Genomic DNA, 19,009 nt, shown 5'->3' with positions numbered 1-19,009 from the left:
TTGCCAACATTTAACAAACCAGACTGGGAAAGTTGAGAAACACAGGCACCAACAAAAACAAATATTTTATTCTCATTCTAGGATCACCCACATCACCAAATTTCTAATTTGATCACAATCAGTTAGGCTATTTATACAATCACAGTCCATAATACAATTATAAAAACATAATACTTATATTATGTAATGTACAAATAATCCTATATTGCATCTAGTGTGTATATCTTTCTATCACCTATCTAGCTAGCTAGCTAGCTAGCTAACTACTGTAGCTATCGATCATCCATATGTATAATGTTATAATGCTGCCATCTAGTGACAAGATATGAAAGTAATGTACTCAACATACAGTATTCAACATATTTTAAATTATTTTAAACATTACAGTATTTACTAATAAGACCCTTCCTCACCCAGCCTGTGACGAGTTATGAGTATAAAAAGCCTGATCATTGTTCACTTGATTGACTCCTAAAGACATAAAAGAGCAGGAAATAGTTACATAAACTAAAACAAATCTCTTCTTTCCAGTTCATGCAATATATTGTATTCACCGTGACACATGGTAAAATCAGGTGTACTATGTAGATGAACCATAACCTTACATATTTACTTGTTTATATTTATGTATGCACCCATGGAGTGATGTCTCATCTTAGATGGGATGGGATGTGTTTTGAGAGGGACCAGTCCTAGGTCTCTGGTTTTAAGTGCAACAGGTGAGAGGTGGACTTCTGCAAAGGGAATTCGGTTGGTCTGCAGTTGAAAGCAAATATGAGAGACATTGTGTCTCATGAGTCCAAAATGGTTTCTTATTATATTATACCTAACAACCATAGAGTTTTACAAGTCATTTAAATAAAATCAGGTCATGGAAATAAAAAGAAGTGGCAATGCTAGTTGCCACTGTGTTTTCTCTTGGCCAGAAACTGACTAATGAAACCTCAACAACTGACACTGCCTGTCAGGTGATGATGAATTACTGTATATATTGTCCAGAGGATGAAGTGCATGGCAATAACATCACAGTCATCACAGGCATATGACCATTTACAATTCTGAAATGAACAATAGAAAATATCTTAGCAATCATTTACATGAGCACATACAAAAAGCAGCAAATGATTGTGTTGTTTAGAACAGAGTTAGAATACATTTAATTTGTGAACTTCTTCCGTGTCACGTCTAGACATGTTTTTGTTCATGTTTTGTGTTCATGTCTTTTATTTTAAAGTTTAGTTCCTGTTCCTGTTCAGGTCATGTGGTTTCATGTCATGTTATTTCCTGTTTCCATGCCATGTTTGTTCCTGCTTCCTTGGTCATGTGATTTCATGTTTCCGTCAATGTTCATGTGTCTTGTTTTTATTGGTTTATTGTCTTGTTACCTTATTTGTTATCAGTTTTGTCATGTCATTGGTTATCATTGTCATGTTTCTCCCTTGTCCATGTATTTAAGCCTCATGTTTGCCATTGTCCAGTGTCAGGTATTGTTAATGTAACATTGTTGGGTTTGTCATGCCATGCCATGCCATGTCATGTCAAGTTAAGTTTAGTCAAGTCAAGTGAAGCTTTGTCAAGTTAAGTCAAGTTCATGTTTATGTTTTGTTCACGTTTGGATTTACGGTTTTAGGATTTCACATTGTAATAAACTGCACTTGGGTCCTTCACATCATCTCGTCTTCGTCTGCCTGTCATTGCCAGCCCATCATTACAGAATACCTGACCGCAAAATGAACCCAGCAGTTCAGCTTCTTCATTTACATCAGGAAGGCCTTTCCATTGAGGAATATGTTGAGGACTTTTGTGCTCTGGCCAGCAGGGTTGATTTTAATGAGATTGCCCTCAAGGACTGTTTTCGCTTTGGGCTCAATGAGCCAATCTCCTCCTTGATGCCAAGCGGCCAGAGTACCTACAGTCTGACTCAATTTATCGACATTTCCCTACTGATATGTGGTTCATCGTTCACTGTGAGGGAGGTGGACGCCAAACCAGAGTTCCATGTCATGGCCGCCGAGCCAGAGTTCCACGTCATGGCTGCCGAGCCAGAGTTCCACGTCATGGTCGCTGAGCCAGGGTCCCACATCATGGTCGCCGAGCCAGGGTCCCACGTCATGGTCACCGAGCCAGAATCCCACGTTATGGCCACCGAGCCAGGGTCCCACGTCATGGCCACTGAGCCAGCATCCCACGTCATGGTCGATGAGCCAGGGTCCCACATCATGGTCAATGAGCCAGGGTCCCATGTCATGGTCAATGAGCCAGGATCCCACGTCATGGTCGCAGAGCTTGCACCACCTTCTGCCCCTGATCCTGAGTCTGCTCCATGCCATGTCACAGCCACATCTGAGTCTGTTCCATGCCATGTCACGCCTCGGCCTGCTCCATGCCATGTCACAGCCACGCCTGACTCTGCTCCATGCCATGTCCAGCCATGCCTGAGTCTGCTCCATGCCATGTCACAGCCACGCCTGAGTCTGCTCCATGCCATGTCACAGCCACACCTGAGTCTGTTCCATGCCATGTCACAGCCATGCCTGAGTCTGCTCCATACCATATCACGCCTGAGTCTGCTCCATGCCATGTCATAGCCACATCTGAGTCTGCTCCATGCCATGTCACAGCCACGCCTGAGTCTGCTCCATGCCATGTCACAGCCATGCCCGAGTCTGCTCCATGCCATGTCACAGCCACGCCTGAGTCTGCTCCATGCCATGTCACAGCCATGCCCGAGTCTGCTCCATGCCATGTCACAGCCATGCCTGAGTCTGCTCCATACCATGTCACACCTGAGTCTGCTCCATGCCATGTCATAGCCACGTCTGAGTCTGCTCCATGCCATGCCTGAGTCTGCTCCATACCATGTCACGCCTGAGTCTGCTCCATGCCATGTCACAGCCATGCCTGAGTCTACTCCATGCCATGTCACAGCCATGCCTGAGTCTGCTCCATACCATGTCACGCCTGAGTCTGCTCCATGCCATGTCACAGCCATGCCTGAGTCTACTCCATGCCATGTCTCAGCCACGCCTGAGTCTGCTCCATGCCATGTCACACCCATGCCTGAGTCTGCTCCATGCCATGTCACAGCCATGCCTGAGTCTCTCCATGCCTTGTCACGCCACGGCCTGCTCTATGCCATGTCACAGCCACGCCTGAGTCTGCGCCATGCCGTGTCACGCCCCAGCCTGCTCCATGCCATGTCACAGCCATGCCTCAACCTGCTCCATGCCATGTCACAGCAACGCCTCAGCCTGCTCCATGCCATGTCACAGCAACGTCTCAGCCTGCTCCATGCCATGTCACAGCAATGCCTCAGCCTGCTCCATGCCATGTCACAGCAGCGCCTCAGCCTGTTCCATGCCATGTCACAGCAGCACCTCAGCCTGCTCCATGCCATGTCACAGCAATGCTTGAGCCTGTCACAATAATGCCTCAGTCTGCTTCATGCCATGTCACAGCCAAACGTCAGTCTGCTCCATGCCATGTCTCAGCCAAGCCCCAGACTGCTCCATGCCACATCACAAGCAAGCCTTTGCTCCATGGTCCAGGCCCACCTCTGCTCCACGGTCCAGGCCCGCCTCTGCTCTACGAGCCAGCGCTCATGCCTGCCACAGCCAACAAGTCAGCATCCACGCCTACCATGGCCAAGTCAGGATACTGCCGTACCATGTTACCACATCATGCCATGTAACCACGTCAGGTCGCCACGCCATGCATCATTGTCATGTTTCTCCCTTGTCCGTGTATTTAAGCCTCCTGTTTGCCATTTTCCATTGTCAGGTATTGTTATTGTAACATTGTTGGGTTTTTCATGTCATATCATGTCAAGTCAAATCAAGTTTAGTCAAGTCAAGTTTAGTCTTACTGACTGTACTAATTACTTTTATTAATTTTATTACTTACTGACTGTACTAATTATCCCTTACTTAACTAGACATAACAATTCAAGAGACTAATAACCTTTTTCTTATCTTGCAAGTCATATTTAGCAAGCTGGATGATTATTTAGCAAGCTGGATGAAACTGGATGATTTTTAAACTACCGAGTACTAGGTCTTTGTCAAAGGCAAAAACAGATTTACTGATGGTTAGCAAGGTATTCTCGACAAACCTTTGAAAAGGTTGAAAAGGTTTTATTTATAAACTACAGTTCTGTTGCATGAATTGAGCACAGTCCGATAGCACTGACTCATCGAATCAACCACTGGATGACATCCTACAAATTAACGATCTTAATGTTCATGCAGAGGGAGATTAGTTGTTTGCAGAGAGAAATGTATGTCCCAAACAAGAGGGACGAAATCAACGCTGAAAATGTTTTCTGTGTGAATGTAATCCCACTGAGTTGCATGGATTTGCTAACCAGTTGTTTCAGACGGTAGGCCCACAGTAAGCTATTTAGTTGTAAAATTTTGCAGCTAACTTTCTTTGTAATTTTCCATTATCGAATGACACAGATGACTGTTCTATATATATAAATAATAATAATAATAATAATAAAATATTGCCAACATTTAACAAACCAGACTGGGAAAGTTGAGAAACACAGGCACCAACAAAAACAAATACTTTATTCTCATTCTAGGATCACCCACATCACCAAATTTCTAATAGCACAATCAGTTAGGCTATTTATACAATCACAGTCCATAATACAATTATAAAAACATAATACTTATGTTATGTAATGTACAAATAATCCTATATTACATCTAGTGTGTATAGCTAACTACTGTAGCTATCGATCATCCATATGTATAATGTTATAATGCTGCCATCTAGTGACAAGATATGAAAGCAATGTACTCAACATACAGTATTCAACATATTTTAAATTATTTTAAACATTACAATATTTACTAATATGACCCTTCTTCACCCAGCCTGTGATGAGTTATGAGTATAAAAAGGCTGATCATTGTTCACTTGACTGACTCCTAAAGACATAAAAGAGCAGTGAAATAGTTACATAAACTAAAACAAATCTCTTCTTTCCAATTCATGCAATATATTATATTCATCGTGACACATGGTAAAATCAGGTGTACTATGTAGATGAACCATAACCTTACATACTTACTTGTTTAGAGTTACGTATGCACCCCTGGAGTGATGTCTTATCTTAGATGGGATGGGATGTGTTTTGAAAGGGACCAGTCCTAGGTCTCCGGTTTTGAAGTGTGACAGGTGAGAGGTGGATTTCTGCAAAGGGAATTTGCTTGGTCTGCAGTTGAAAGCAAATATGAGAGACATTGTATCTCATTAGTCCAAAATGGTTTCTTATTATATTATACCTAACAACTATAGAGTTTTACAAGTCATTTAAATAAAATCAGGTAATGGAAATAAAAAAGAATAATAAAAAAATAAAATCTTAAAGTCATGGAAACGTCTAATATATATATATATATATATATATATATATATATATATATATATATATATATAGACAAAAAAGTTTGGAATAATGTACAGATTTTGCTGTTTCAGAAGGAAATTGGTACTTTAATTTACAAAGTGGCATGCAGCGAATCACAGAGTATAGTCAGGACATTACTGATGTAAAAAAAAACAGCATCATACCTATTTGAAAAAAGTAATTTTTGATCAAATCTAGACAGGCCCCATTACCAGCAGCCATCACTCCAACACCTTATCCTTGAGTAATCATGCTAAATTGATAATTTGGTACTAGAAAATCACTTGCCATTATATCAAACACAGCTGAAAGCTATTTGGTTCATTAAATGAAGCTTAACATTGTCTTTGTGTTTGTTTTTGAGTTACCACAATATGCAATAGACTGGCATGTCTTATGGTCAATATTAGGTCAAAAATGGCAACAACAAAAAAAGAAACAGCTTTCTCTAGAAACTCATCAGTCAATCATTGTTTTGAGGAATGAAGGCTATACAATGCTTGAAATTGCAAAAAAAACTGAAGATTTCATACAAAGGTGTACACTACAGTCTTCAAAGTCAAAGGACAACTGGCTCTAACAAGGACAGAAAGAGATGTGGAAGGCCAGATGTACAACTAAACAAGAGGATAAGTACATCAGAGTCTCAAGTTTGAGAAATAGACACCTCACATGTCCTCAGCTGACAGCTTCATTGAATTCTAACTGCTCAACACCAGTTTCATGTACAACAATAAAGAGAAGACTCAGGGGTGCAGGCCTTATGGGAAGAATTGCAAAGAAAAAGCCACTTTTGAAACAGAAAAACAAAAAGAAAAGGTTAGAGTGGGCAAAGAAACACAGACATTGGACAACAGATAATTGGAAAAGAGTGTTATGGATCTTAATCCCATTGAGCTTTTGTGGGATCAGCTAGACTGTAAGGTGTGTGAGAAGTGCCCGACAAGACAGCCACATCTATGGCAAGTGCTACAGGAAGTGTGGGGTGAAATGTCACCTGAGTATCTGGACAAACTGACAGCTAGAATAACAAGGATCTGCAAACCTGTCATTGCTGCACGTGGAGGATTTTTTATGATAACTCTTTGAAGTAGTTTAAGAAGTTCTGAATTTTTTTCAAATTGTAATAGTAATTTTTCATGTTATTAATGTTCTGACTATACATTGTGATCAGCTGAATGCCACTTTGGTGAAAAAAGTACCAATTTCTTTCCATAAGAGCAAAATCTGTACATTATTCCAAACTTATATATATATTCAGTATATCCACTTTCTAAGTGCAATATCTTTAAATTATTATTATTATTATTTTATCTTTAATTAAAAAATCCCTTAAAAATGTATACATTTGTACCTTTTAATGTCTGTGGCTATTTTGGGTTTATGATTGGAAGCCATCTCTGGCATGAAATCAGTGAGAGCAGGACCTTTTCCTAAAGCTGCAGCACTGTCTAGCACAGCCAAGAGCTTCTGCATCATCTGGTTTCGTCGGACAATAATCTCCAACTCTGAGTCCACCTCTTTAGGGACCTCCTGTAACCAAACCTGAGTGAGACAATTGATTTGTTTTTTCACCAAATGATAACTTTACTGTTTATGTTTACTATTACCATCAAAACTTCCTTTAAAGCTACAGCTGCTTCCTCAAGAACTGTCTTTAGCTGTCCTCTCAGTGTCCTCTCTTCCTCAAGTTCCTTTCTCTGTCTCTTGACATCTGTTTTTGTTTTCTTAAGAACATCTATAACAGTTGCATGATTCTGGCTGTGAGTAGAGCATAATGGTAATATTAAAATATACATTAATAGTCCACTCTCCCAACTCAGAAATTAAAGGCCAATCTGTAAAAAATGAAATGTTCAACTTTAAAGTAATTTATTTAACAATGAGTGATCTAGTGACTACAGGACCTGAGAGCTTCAAGCTCCATGCATACTGCTGAGTAATTGTCCTGCAGCTTTTGGTGCTCTAGCTGAAGTTTGGCACATTTCTCCAGTTCAGAATGCATTTGCTTGCATTTTTCTGTCAACTGATGGACCACCTTTCAGGAATTGAGAAAGAGTTATGTTTCATTCTTTCACTAGGCTATAGAATGTGCATGTGTCTCAAAACAGAGGGTGATTACTCAGTTAAATGACTGAAACTTTAGATGTTTAACATTGCCAACCTTTTGATTTGCAATATTCTTCCTGGTCATCTCATTCAGGAGTGGCTCTGCAATTCCATTTTCTATTTTGAGTTGCTTTTCTCTTGCCCTTAGAGCATCATTCTCCTTCAGCAGTTCTTTGGTCTTGTCGTTAAGCTGCTTCAGTTGAGCTGTTACAGCAAGATTCTCTTGCATGGCTCGCATTGTTGTCTCTGGCATTTTCTGGTCTGACACCCGGCGGAATTCAGCTGCTACAGCAGCAACATGTTCCAGCATTTCTTTCTTTAACCTGTACAGTCCAAAGAGGGATAGTTTTAAGTTTGTATTTTTGTATTTTACACACCAGTGCAAAGTGTGAATGATCAAACCTTTGTAGCTGCAAAAATCACATAAAGGAAACATAAAAGTAATCCATAAGATTCAAGTAGTTCAATTCACATCTGAAAGTGAAAGTTAAAGTGGAGATTTGGAGTATAAAAATGACTTAAATTTTGTTCTGTTTCTTACCCACACCTATTATACTGCTTCTGAAGATATGGATTTAAACACAGAAGTCATATGGATTACTTTTATGTTTCCTTTTTGTGATTTTTGCAGCTATAAAGATTTGATCATTCACTTGCATTGTATGGACCTACAGAGCTGAGATAGTCTTCTAAAAATCTCAGTATGTATTCTGCTGAAGAATGAAAGTCATACACATCTGGGATAGCATGAGGGCAAGTAAATTATGAGAGAATTTTTATTTTTGGGTGAACTATCTCTTTAAGAGCAGTGGGTGGTTTTCTGTTTTTCAGTACTGTTTGATTAATATTAAAAGAATTCTGTTGATGTGCATGCCCCCTTTCCCAGAACTGATGTCACTTTTCTTAAATTAGTTCACATATACTACAGGTGCATCTCAATAAATTAGAATGTCGTGGAAAAGTTCATTTATTTCAGTAATTCAACTCAAATTGTGAAACTCCTGTATTAAATAAATTCAGTGCACACAGACTGAAGTAGTTTAAGTCTTTGGTTCTTTTAATTGTGATGATTTTGGCTCACATTTAACAAAAACCCACCAATTCACTATCTCAAAAAATTAGAATATGGTGACATGCCAATCAGCTAATGAACTCAAAACACCTGCAAAGGTTTCCTGAGCCTTCAAAATGGTCTCTCAGTTTGGTTCACTAGGCTACACAATCATGGGGAAGACTGCTGATCTGACAGTTGTCCAGAAGACAATCATTGACACCCTTCACAAGGAGGGTAAGCCACAAACATTCATTGCCAAAGAAGCTGGCTGTTCACAGAGTGCTGTATCCAAGCATGTTAACAGAAAGTTGAGTGGAAGGAAAAAGTGTGGAAGAAAAAGATGCACAACCAACCGAGAGAACCGCAGCCTTATGAGGATTGTCAAGCAAAATCGATTCAAGAATTTGGGTGAACTTCACAAGGAATGGACTGAGGCTGGGGTCAAGGCATCAAGAGCCACCACACACAGACATGTCAAGGAATTTGGCTACAGTTGTCGTATTCCTCGTTAAGCCACTCCTGAACCACAGACAACGTCAGAGGCGTCTTACCTGGGCTAAGGAGAAGAAGAACTGGACTGTTGCCCAGTGGTCCAAAGTCCTCTTTTCAGATGAGAGCAAGTTTTGTATTTCATTTGGAAACCAAGGTCCTAGAGTCTGGAGGAAGGGTGGAGAAGCTCATAGCCCAAGTTGCTTGAAGTCCAGTGTTAAGTTTCCACAGTCTGTGATGATTTGGGGTGCAATGTCATCTGCTGGTGTTTGTCCATTGTGTTTTTTGAAAACCAAAGTCACTGCACCCGTTTACCAAGAAATTATGGAGCACTTCACGCTTCCTTCTGCTGACCAGCTTTTTAAAGATGCTGATTTCATTTTCCAGCAGGATTTGGCACCTGCCCACACTGCCAAAAGCACCAAAAGTTGGTTAAATGACCATGGTGTTGGTGTGCTTGACTGGCCAGCAAACTCACCAGACCTGAACCCCATAGAGAATCTATGGGGTATTGTCAAGAGGAAAATGAGAAACAAGAGACCAAAAAATGCAAATGAGCTGAAGGCCACTGTCAAAGAAACCTGGGCTTCCATACCACCTCAGCAGTGCCACAAACTGATCACCTCCATGCCACACCGAATTGAGGCAGTAATTAAAGCAAAAGGAGCCCCTACCAAGTATTGAGTACATATACAGTAAATTAACATACTTTCCAGAAGGCCAACAATTCACTAAAAAAAATTTTTTTATTGGTCTTATGATGTATTCTAATTTTTTGAGATAGTGAATTGGTGGGTTTTTGTTAAATGTGAGCCAAAATCATCACAATTAAAAGAACCAAAGACTTAAACTACTTCAGTCTGTGTGCATTGAATTTATTTAATACACGAGTTTCACAATTTGAGTTGAATTACTGAAATAAATGAACTTTTCCACGACATTCTAATTTATTGAGATGCACCTGTATATAGTCTAGTCAAAAAAGAGTTAATAATGTTGACATATTATAAAGATGTATAATTTGTCAACATTATGAACAGTTTTGGACAGCACACTATATAGTAAATGTGAACTCATTTAAGCAAAGTAAAGTCAAACCCATGGGTTGGATCAATGAGCATCAACAGGTTTTAAAACACTGACCAGGTCAAATTAAAAGTACTGAAAAGACAAACAACAACTTTGGGGAAAATTCAAATTCAAGACAAATATTCTTGGAATTAAAGGCCTAATAGAATTCAGAAGACTTCTACACATTTCTGTACTGAGAAGTTGGGAACATCCCCTCAACATTTATTTGAATTAAGTACTGTACATTTATGCCAAGCAACGATTCACTTGTTTATTGAGCAAATATCTCTTTGCAAAGTTCTAGGCTTTACAGTTCGTTGCAATCATTCACTGCAAACAGAAGATGAATGAAAAAGAATCTACAATTTGACATTTCATACATGATTTATGTTCAGCTGATGGCTTTAAAGCTCAAAGAGTGCACAATAGTTATGAAAATAATAATTATTGATCAGGTCATGTTCTTACAAGAATGCACCTCCCTTCCTTGATCTATGAAAAATGGCAAGAGTATGAACATACGCACCTGTCATTGTCTAGTACAGCTTTTTTCTCCAGATTGTAGATTTCTGCCTGGTGTTCCTCTTTTTGCTTTTGAAGCTGCTCTTCCAAGGACCTACATTCAGCCATGAGCTTCTCTCTTTGCATAGAAAACTCTTCCAAAGATGCCACCTTACCAGCTGAACACGAAAACATGAACACTTAAACACATTTTAATTAGGAATACTGAAAATGTTCATAGGTTGGAAGGTGCATTCATTATCACATTTACAGTTTTTCTCAGTTGATTTTATACATTTCTCCAAACTATAATCAGTGCTCTCAAAACAATTCACACAGCTGTAGAAACAGACACTCAAATTTGCAGAACAAATAAATTTCACTGCATAATGAAGCAATCTATTCTTTTCTGATAATGCATTTATTAAAATGAAATACTAATATCAAAACAATAGATGTGTTCTCTATTAAATTCATAACATGTTCAGCTATAGACACACAACTCTACTATTGAATTAACACATTTATCATAAAAATCCACCATAAAGACCTTTTTCCATGTGTTATAAAATGTCTCTAAATTTCTAGTTGTCCCTGCTCTTCTTCTTCCAATGCCATTCCTCCCTCTTCTTCATTTTTGTTGAGATTGAAGTCACTGTAGATCTGCTCACATTAGGCCAAACACTCTATGTCTTAGAGAGACCATAATTCATAACACGATCAATTATTAGAGGGACTCGCAGATCATCTGAGCCTTCTTTAATCTTCCACCCTGATGTCCTCTTTCTGTTCACCATCATTACACCATCTCCATTTGGTCTTTCCTGAAGTCTTTCCATGAACACACCTGAAAGAGTTGAGAAAACTTTCCCCTTTTCTCATCACTTCTTCCTCAGATTTTCTCTTTCTTTACCCACTCTACCTATTCTTCATCTTCCTCATTGTTTGTTTGCTGTGAATTTTCATATTTTACCCCTTTTATAGATAGCAGAGTCATGATAAGTTTAGTAAATTGCATTTTCTTTGCTGTGTGCATTACTAACACAGCCGATATTAATATGAAGGGATTTGGCAACCTGACATGTGCATTTGAGAATATGACTTTAATATAGTCGTCTGTGTTCACAGTTTTGAAAGCATGAGTTTTGGATCAGAGAAATTTGTATGTAGTGTTTCGAGAAAATCAAGAAAATCACAAACATGCACAATCTGTTTAGGACAATTACAAAGTTTTCAGATGGCTGTGTTAGTTGTTTTGAGAGCAGTGACCTGAGTTTGGAGATATGCGTAAAATCGATCTGTGACTACTTAGCATCTTGTACCAAGGGCCATGTTCTCAGATGTGAATTTGTCCTTTTTTTCTTGAAGTTCATGCCTAAGCAGACTCAGCTGCAATTCAAAGGACTCCCTCTCAGCCTCTTGAGCTTGCTGGTGTCTTGATAACGCCTCTGCCAGCTCTGTGATGTCATCCTCTTTTTGAGCTATTGTGCGTTTAAGGTAGAGAACTATGTCTTTCTTCTCTTTCTCCACATTATAAATCTTAGAGGATAAGTCCTTTTCTTGAACTTCCAGTTCATCACATTTATGCTGGTATCTGTAAGGAAAAAACAAGGTTACAGTTCAGCTCATTAACATTTCAAAGAAAGGACAAGTTCTTCCTGTTGAGGTAATTACATATTTGGTGAAGTATGTTGCCTGGTTAATTATTTACAGTAGGCAATATTGAAATCCAAAGTCTATTTCATTTTCATTTGCTCAATGGCACAACGTAAGGACCTAAATATCCTAATCGTATGTGCTAATAACTCTACTCTTAAAATTATATTATAGTCTAACATCTTATGAACCAAAGATTCTGAAATTGCAATCACTTTGTCAAATCTACATCATCGTTAGGTAAGTCCTTCCAGCACGCACACATGTCTGTTATGGGGTTAGCATAGTATGGATACAATCTTCTCTCTCTCTCTCTCTCTCTCTCTCTCTCTCTCTCTCTCTCACACTCTCTCTCTCTCTCAGATCTATTAAGAAGTTGGGTAGTTGATACTGAGTACAGTACACTGTGAATATTTCCCTTCTCATGCAAGTTTGAACTGTCATTATCTCTGTGCACATTCACATACACTCCCTGTGTGGGAAACGTAAAGGACATAGTCCACTTTGATACAGAATTATTCGAGAATATCAGTTTGGGGGTTTCATTTTCTTCTCTTTCATTGTGAATAAATCATCATTCCTCTCTGATAGTGAAAGAAAACGTTCCTAGTTGTAATTATTGATTTGTCTACTTAAAACTAACATATTCTGGGACATGTTAAATGCAAGGTCACTGAGAAAATCTGGCAGACATGCAAGCTGGTATTCCAACTGTCCCCACACCAAAAGAAGCATGCAGCAAATGCTCCTTATGAGTTTTGTTAGCTTTTATTCAGTCAGAGAGCTTAGAAGAGTGAGACAAAGAAGATAGATAGATAGATAGATAGATAGATCATGATTTTGTTAAGTAGATATAGGCCAAAATTATAATCGTAAATGTGTATTTTGGCTTGTTTGCATGTGTGTACATGTCCCAGGATAACTCCAAACAGGGTTAGGAAAACCAAGAGAGGGATTCCAGCTGATGTGTTAGAACTGATACATTGCATGCATTAGAAATATTTGAAATCAATCACAATTAATGTGTCAGTATATTTCATTTATTTTAGGCCTAATGTCTTATTTAGCACATTACAAATGACAATTCAGTACCAGGCATGAGGACAGTTGTAAAAAAGGCGCTCATTGTCTTTACACACTAACTGTGGAAAATAGGAACTATGTGGATTTTAGACATTTATTTTATTGGTAAACAGATAAAGGCATCTCGTACGAATTTATTATTATTATTATTCTGGTCAGTATTTGTGCAGTAAGCTATAGCAAAAAAAAAAAAAAAAAAAAAAAAATTAATAATAAATAAATAAATAAATAAATAAATAAATAAATAAATAAATATTACACCTCGGACAACTCCATGTCACATAACAAGCGCTCATATCAATAATAGTTGTAAAAACTTGCCAGAAATTCGCACCTCTCAAGTCGCTCCTCCAAATCGCGTATTTGAGCCCGATAAAATAATTTGTCAGTCTCCTCTGCGACTTTCTCCTCAAACTCCATGCTTTCCTTTTTAAGGGATTTTTCTCCGCTCCTTTTTCCATTTTTTTTGGGAGGCATTGAACTTTTACGTGCTTCCTCACAAAACAATCTGTGAAGTAAAAAGACTTAAACAAATGCAAGTGTTTTCTCGTTGCCATGGATGTTATGTTTGAGGCGGTGCGTATAGAGACCTGCGTGAAAGTACGCTTGAATACAGTTGTGCTTTCACTAACTTACTAAACCTGCTATAGGCCTTCTAAAGTATCATAAAAGCGGTTTGAGCCTATTTAACAAGAGTTTCACTTTATCGTTTGACACAAAGCTGTGTTGTGTATCACTTTATTGACTAGTTTAGGCCGAATTCTCATTGCTTGCCTATTCTTACAAACTGAATGACTGATGAGACTCCTCGTTCTCATCCCTCAAGCTAACAGTTTACAGAGAATTTGCATTACACTGAAAGACTGGGTCATGGTATATTCTGGCAAACCGTATCTGTGGCAATGTCATCGATTTGTCTTTGCTAGAGGCTATTAGAATTGTATTTTCTTATTAGTAAAACCATGCAAAAGTCTCACATAACTAAATTACATACTGTATACATTATGTTGTTTATAATAATGTGAGATGTGAATATAGTTTAAATGCCCACAAAGATAATATTGGGCGTGTTCTAAACTCAGATTCTATTAGTTGCATGCACTGTATTCTTACCAGAACAGCTTTACCTTTATAGTAATCTAAAGTGGACCAGGGGTGCACAACACAAAATTAGTAAAGCAAAAAAATAAAATAAAAATTAAATTAAATTAAAAAGCTGAAAACACAATAAAATTACTGTAAGACACACAAATAAATGAAATTAAGTCACAACACAATGAAAGTAAGCCGCAAGACAATGCAAATGGCTTAATTTCGTTGTGCTGTGGCTTAATGTTGTTGTGTTGTGGCTTAATATTGCTGGGTTGTGGCCCTTGTGTTGTTTTTTGCTTTGGCTTTTCTATTGTGTTTTGGCTTAACTTTGTTGTGCTTTGGCTTGTCTGTTATGTTGTCGTTGACGTTTGTTGTGTTATTTCTTTTCCATTGTGTAGTGGTTTAATATTGTTGTGTTTTGGCTTAATTTCATTGCGTTGTGGCTTAATTTTGTTGTGTTGTGGTTTACTTTCATTGTGTTGTGGCTTAATTTTGTTGTGTTGTGGCTTAATTTTGTTGTGTTGTGGTTTACTTTCATTGTGGTGTGGCTTAATTTTGTTGTGTTGTGGCTTAATTTTGTTGTGTTGTGGTTTACTTTCATTGTGGTGTGGCTTAATTTTGTTGTGTTGTGGCTTAATTTTGTTATGTTGTGGCTTAATTTTGTTGTGTTGTGGCTTAATTTTGTTGTGTTGTGGCTTAATTTTGTTGTGTTGTGTCTCAATATTGTTTTGCTGTGGTTTAATTATGTGTTGTGTTTTCAGCTTTTATTTGCTTAATTTTGTTTTTCTGTGCACCCCTGGGCCACCATAATCTGATATATATGTAAACACACACACACACACACACACACACACACATACACACACACACACACACACACACGCACACACACAAACTTGTTTTTATATCATTGTGGGGACTCTCCATAGCTTCCATGCATTTTATGGATTTTATACAGATCTAACAATAATTTCTATCCCCTAACCCTCAGAAACCTTTTTGCATTTTTACATTTTCAAAAAAAAAAAAAAAAAAAAAAAAAAAAAAAAAAAAAAAAAAAAAAAATATATATATATATATATATATATATTTGTTTGTTTGTTTGTTTGTTTGTTTGTTTGTTTAGTATGTATAATAAGCAATTTCCCTAGGTGAGCTCAGGTTTTACTATCCTTGTGGGGACATTTGGTCCCCACAATGTAGTATAAACATGTACACACACGCTCTCTCTCTCTCTCTCTCTCTCTCTCTCTCTCTCTCTCTCTCTCTCTCTCTCTCTCTCTCTCTCTCTCTCTCTCTCTGTATATATAGAATGAAATATACTCTATGTTCATGAGTAGGCTTGGCATTTTCATGTAGTAGCTAAATACATTTTTGTTTGTTTTGTTGTTGTTTCGCTACATTTGGGGTTTAAACATTGACTAATGTTTGGTTTACTCTGGCCATTTTTAAACACTTAAAGGCAAATGTAGTTCTACTATACAGTACGTCTCAGAATTAAGTTAGAAAAATGAAGCTTGCACTTTTTAACATAAAGCAAACCCACATGAACAAAAAATGGGCTTTGTGCTCAAGCATCTGCAAGCCGAGCCGCTCAGTAACTGGCACTAGGAATAACACAATGACCTGACACCATGGGCATCTGCGAGCTTGATTTGGAGTAGGCTACTGTTTAAGTGTGTCTAAACAAACTGTATATATGTATACGCTAATGACGTACACAGGCATTTTGTGAGGATGATCCGGTGATCAATTGCCAAAATAGGGGTGAGGGTGCGGGGGATAGAATACACAGAAAAACGAATGAGACACTGCAACGTTGTAGCTAAGAATGATAGACCCGCTGGCGTCTAATACTGTGTTTTAAACAAACACAGGGCAGCTGATGGACTGGTCCCTCTCCCCGCAACCGATACAGCGATTCTAAATGTTTTAATGACTAAGTTAGTCGCTATGTGTTTGTTGAGGCGCGAGAAACAGGTGGCCGTTGAGGTGATATTTAAACAACTTTTAAACATGGAATTAAAATGGAATTCGAGCAGTGCCCTATTTCGAGCGCTGAGGTGAGATATTACAAAATTCGAATGTTGCCGCGAAACGATAAATGTTTTCTGAACGTCATCCTTGTACAGTTAAAGTAAGTGATCACGTGATAATGTTCCATCGTTCCTATCTGAGAGATGCTAGTTAGTGTCATATATGGTGTTTGTTGTGGATGTCTGAGAGAAGAGAGGCTCGGGGAGGGCAGTCTGGTCACTGTGTAACTCTCTCTGGTGTTTACATTTTTGCTTTTTTGCGCTCCGCTTTCAGTGCCTGACATTCCTACAGTTCCTTTGCTAGGCAGCACAGCAAGAAGCGGAAAACAGTGGGATACAAAGTGCGTATAGACGCTTGTTAAGTGTTGTCATCTTGTTATGACGCTGTCGCAACATTATAATGTTCTTCAATTGCTATGGAATTTTTATTTTTATTTTTATTTTTATTTTATTTTTTATGAATGAGAACAAGTGAAGTGACTGGAAAGTTTTTGTAAAAAAGAATGCTTTGGTGAAAAATTCTTTCTGGTAGGTTGTTTTAAGGTTGTTACAAGGTGTTTTACAGACATCTAATTTATGATGGCAAAAGTTTTTTTATTTTATTTATTTATTTTTTTAAGTTATATTGGACTATATGTGTTAAGCAATGTGATGACAGTGACTTGCAATACGTTATTTTGTCAGAGTGATAGTCTGCAAATGTACAATAATATTTGTTACATAGTCTTATTGTAAAGTTATGTGCTTGACTGTGAAAACCATGCTTAGGAATGTGTTTTGTTTGTATTATAACATAGCATGGCACATAATGGTTTTTGTTTTGGAATGGACACAGCAGGCTGTTGTCAGATGTGTCTGTTTTTCAGCTGTTAATGTACTGAATTGTGTAATGCCATCCCCAATGCACAAAGGATCTTAGTGGTCATGGGAAAGAGCAACATTGTCATTCCTGTGATAGTTTCCTGTCTATCAACCACCCGGTTTTTAGAGCACTAGTACTTTAATGTCTGTAATGTGGATTTATGAATATAAAAGGCAGTTTAACTCAACAAAACATTAATTGCTTATTAACACATTGAAACACACACGTCACTACGGTTGTCTAATCTTACCACTTTTTCTGTATTTACAGTCATTCAGATCCCATGGAAAACAGCGGAGTTTATGTAAAGGTAAGAATACCTCATGATTCTTGTACAAAATTAACTTTGACTAGTTCATAGAGTGACATTGTTAAGAGAAACGTTTTATTAGCCTATGAAGGTTTTCAGTCATCCAGAGACAAATCAGATGGTAAATTTTGTAACATTTAAGAAAAATAATGAGCATTAATTTAAAGATAAAAATCGCAGCTATAGGAAGGTTATTTTTCTTAGCCTGTGCTGATGACATTCTCTTACAAAGCGGTAATCACAAAGAAATCTGAGAGCTTAGCCATTAAGCTCTAATTGAATTAAGATGGGTGACACAGAAGGGCTTGGACTGTTGCCCATGTCTTCAGAATGGATGAGGACAAACTGAGTTAATGTAGGCAACCAACTGTGCTAAATATTGCTGTTTATTTTAGAGCAACTGAAAATGGGCAACATTAGTACTATGGGTTGTTTTGTTTTAGCCTTTAGAATAAAGGCAATCCTCTCACCATTACTGCCATGTGTCTTTGCACACTATTGTGACTTAACCTTCTGGGCATTTTCCTATAATCTAAATTCACCTATATCAATTTGAGTGCTTCAGATGAAAAGATAAATATCCACATATCTTTTGCTTGTAGAATGGGTAGTTTGTATAGAGATACGTCACGATCCTGTCTCTCTGTCAGTCTGGGTTTTTGTGTGACAGGACCATGACATCATCGTCCTATGTCTGTCTTGTCTGTCTTTGTGTGAGTGCACGGCTTCGGTTTTTATTTCCCAGCCGTGCGCTCTTTGGTCTGTCTTGTTTCATGTCTGGAGCATGGTCTCTGGATCCTGACTTCCCTGTCTGGTTTGGTTTCGGTCTGTGTCAGGATCCGGACTCTCATGCTCCGTGTTCTGTCTGTTATTGATGTGAGTGCATTGTGCTTAAGTCATCTTGGCGGCATGCACTCATGTCAATAGTTTATGTCAGTCTCTCGAGAACACGGGTGAGCCTCGGGTTGCGCTCCCAGGTCACGAGCAGTCTTCACGTTGTACTGATGTTCGGTCACTTCGGTCTGAGGTGTTGGGTTTGTGTGTGGCCGAACTCTCGCAAAGGTGTCCTGTCTTGTTTTGTCACCTGTTGCGTGCATTGCGTGGCGTTTGCCTCACGATGTACGCTCAGGCTTTGTCTAGTGTGGGAATGCGTGGCATTGCTTTGTTTGCCATTGCTATGCATTCTCTCGTCTTGTCTATCGGTTGGCATGGGCATATATTGCTTTATTGTCTTGCCGATGTGCGCTCATGCCATTCGGGTATTTGTGTCTTGTGAGAGCACTTGGCTTTGTTTTTGTTTCTGTGTTGCCACGTGTCTCTCAGTCTC

General features: G+C 38.5%; 2 protein-coding genes across 7 annotated transcripts in view; one reads left to right on the top strand and one right to left on the bottom strand.

Annotated features, from left to right (window-relative positions):
• Positions 1–4,514: 4,514 nt before the first annotated feature.
• Positions 4,515–14,132, bottom strand: LOC127433744 (cilia- and flagella-associated protein 157-like). 2 transcript variants are annotated; one of them, XM_051685920.1, is made up of 9 exons: positions 13,717–14,132; positions 11,966–12,237; positions 10,669–10,822; positions 7,584–7,851; positions 7,327–7,457; positions 7,030–7,180; positions 6,774–6,952; positions 5,081–5,224; positions 4,515–4,937 (listed from the first exon to the last, which is right to left on the bottom strand). In XM_051685920.1, the coding sequence occupies exons 1-9, from the start codon at positions 13,857–13,859 to the stop codon at positions 4,916–4,918; spliced, it is 1,464 nt and encodes a 487-aa protein (XP_051541880.1). In that variant the 5' UTR covers positions 13,860–14,132; the 3' UTR covers positions 4,515–4,915. The 2 variants fall into 2 exon arrangements, with proteins under 2 accessions (XP_051541880.1, XP_051541886.1); XM_051685926.1 differs by lacking the exons at positions 7,030–7,180; positions 7,327–7,457 and having other exon boundaries at positions 6,774–6,964.
• LOC127433721 (SH2 domain-containing protein 3C-like) overlaps positions 12,422–19,009 on the top strand; it is a 22,205-nt gene continuing 15,617 nt past the window's right edge. Inside the window, exons 1-2 of one of the 5 annotated variants that reach the window (XM_051685900.1) lie at positions 12,422–12,539; positions 17,643–17,682. In XM_051685900.1, coding sequence (XP_051541860.1) covers positions 17,656–17,682 — 27 coding nt within the window. In that variant the 5' untranslated portion in view covers positions 12,422–12,539; positions 17,643–17,655. Of the gene's footprint in view, positions 12,540–16,475; positions 16,538–16,679; positions 17,039–17,642; positions 17,683–19,009 lie in introns of those variants that run through there. The other 4 variants (XM_051685873.1, XM_051685892.1, XM_051685883.1 and 1 more) reach the window with 4 other exon arrangements.

Source organism: Myxocyprinus asiaticus, chromosome 4, assembly GCF_019703515.2.
Source record: "Myxocyprinus asiaticus isolate MX2 ecotype Aquarium Trade chromosome 4, UBuf_Myxa_2, whole genome shotgun sequence".
Classification (NCBI taxonomy): Eukaryota; Metazoa; Chordata; class Actinopteri; order Cypriniformes; family Catostomidae; genus Myxocyprinus; species Myxocyprinus asiaticus.
This window is presented reverse-complemented; position numbering and strand designations above follow the sequence as displayed.